The sequence below is a fragment of the Volvox carteri genome, assembly GCF_000143455.1.
Source record: "Volvox carteri f. nagariensis unplaced genomic scaffold VOLCAscaffold_169, whole genome shotgun sequence".
Lineage (NCBI taxonomy): Eukaryota > Viridiplantae > Chlorophyta > Chlorophyceae > Chlamydomonadales > Volvocaceae > Volvox > Volvox carteri.
The window spans coordinates 33,345-34,987 of NW_003307712.1; the positions used below are offsets into that span (position 1 = coordinate 33,345).

Below are 1,643 nucleotides of genomic sequence, written 5' to 3' on the forward strand. Positions count from 1 at the left end.
CAAGCATCTGCGGCGGGTCGCCAGGGTTGGGCTCATCGCGATGATCGAAGTACCGAGCCATGAGCATAAAGGGCACGGCCTGGTGGGGGGCAAGCGTGAACAGCTCGATGGTGTCGTCGATGCTGGGCGGCTGGGGGAGGTGCACATAGATGGGCATGCGAGCCTGTTCAGTCCGCTCAGGAGTGCCAGGCATGCGCACGATGGCGACCAGGGGTCCGCTGGTGGGGCGGTGCAGCTCGACACGAGGGGTGTCCATCTCAGGTGTGGCCGTCAGTCCCGTGTGGGCGCCCCCATCTGCCTCAACAGTGCCGGCTGCTGCGGCAACGAGATACCGCTTCAGACGCTTGGTTGCTTCAGTCAGGAGGGGCAGGTCCGCTGGTGTGATCCGACGGCTGAAACGATCGCTGCCTGCACCATGGCCATCCGCTAGGGCCGGGGCCCGGCAGCGCCGTGCTGCATCATAGGCATACACGCCAGCAGCGTTGGTGCAGTCAAACAGGTCCGTAAGAGCGACGGCGGCGAGGTCGGTGCCAGCCGTCGGATACTCCTGACCTGGGATGTACACGAAGTGCTCCAGCTGGTCCTCGGCGGGCGGCTGTGTTTCAGGATCAGGCCTGAGATGCCCGCGGATGCCGTCATCGGTATCTCCATCCGAAGCGCTCGTGCTGTCACCTTCAGGCAGCGCGGCTGCTGCCGCTGCTGCACGCTGCTGGCGGCGCCGTTGGTTGTACTCCGCCTGATGGCGGGCTTTCCCAGCGTGGTCCTCTTCGATGTTGTCCAGCAGCACCGATACGTATGCCTGGTACGAGCGACCTGCCTCGGTAGTGCCCAGCTCTGCCCACCAGGTGTCGTAGGCTTCCTTTACAGTCAGCCCGGGGGGGATGGGCTGACCCCGGTGAGCTTTGAAAGTACCCAGGACAAACGCGTAGTACTGCGCCATGCCCGCAGCAGAGGTGCCAGGGCGGGGCCGGCGGGGAAGAGAGCCTCCAAGCTGTACATATCGTGGCCGCGGCAGGCGGATGTGGACATGTGTTTTGTACAGCGGATGCATGCTGTGGAAGGCCACCAGGCGGGGCAGCTCCGTGGCTGTCTGAGAAGTTGGCTGGTCGAGTGTCGCTGCAGCTGTAGGAGCAGGTGGCTCAGGAGGAGGGGCCGGGGCTGCAGTCAGCAGAGGCACAGGGGCAGGCACAGGGGCGGTTATGGGTGTGGCTGGGGTAGTGCGCTTGCGGCGTCGAGCTGCCACCGGGATCTGTAGACCCAATCGCTCTCGGTGCGGGTGCTGAGCTGGCGGCACACGTCGGACCTCGTAGTTGGAGGCTATGTTGTACACACTGCAGTCCAGGCCGCTGAGTTCTTCCCCCCGCAGCACGTAGTTATGCACGGCGTTGGTCACCGTGTAGCCCTCCTGCTCCTCAGCCTCCACCAGTACTGCCGCTGTGGTCGCCACCTCAGGAGATTGCTCGGCGCCCGCAGATAGCGCTGTGAACGCGTCTACCTGCAGGTATGCGCAATCGAACGTCGCCTCGAAGGTGGAATGACCGTCCAGCTTCATGGCGACAAGCGCCATACCAGCCGTAATGGAAGCGGTCATGCGATGCACAGTGGCACACATGTTGCCAAACGCGGTGGGCCCACTGGCACCC

At 64.3% G+C, this 1,643-nt stretch overlaps 1 protein-coding gene across 1 annotated transcript in view; it reads right to left on the reverse strand.

Moving 5' to 3' along the window:
* The window catches only part of VOLCADRAFT_100840 (uncharacterized protein), a gene marked incomplete at both ends in the record, with an annotated part of 30,006 nt that overhangs the window by 26,018 nt on the left and 2,345 nt on the right, over positions 1–1,643 (reverse strand). The window contains one exon of the mRNA XM_002959346.1: positions 77–1,546. Within this exon, the coding sequence (XP_002959392.1) occupies positions 77–1,546 (1,470 nt within the window). The remainder of the gene's footprint in view (positions 1–76; positions 1,547–1,643) is intronic.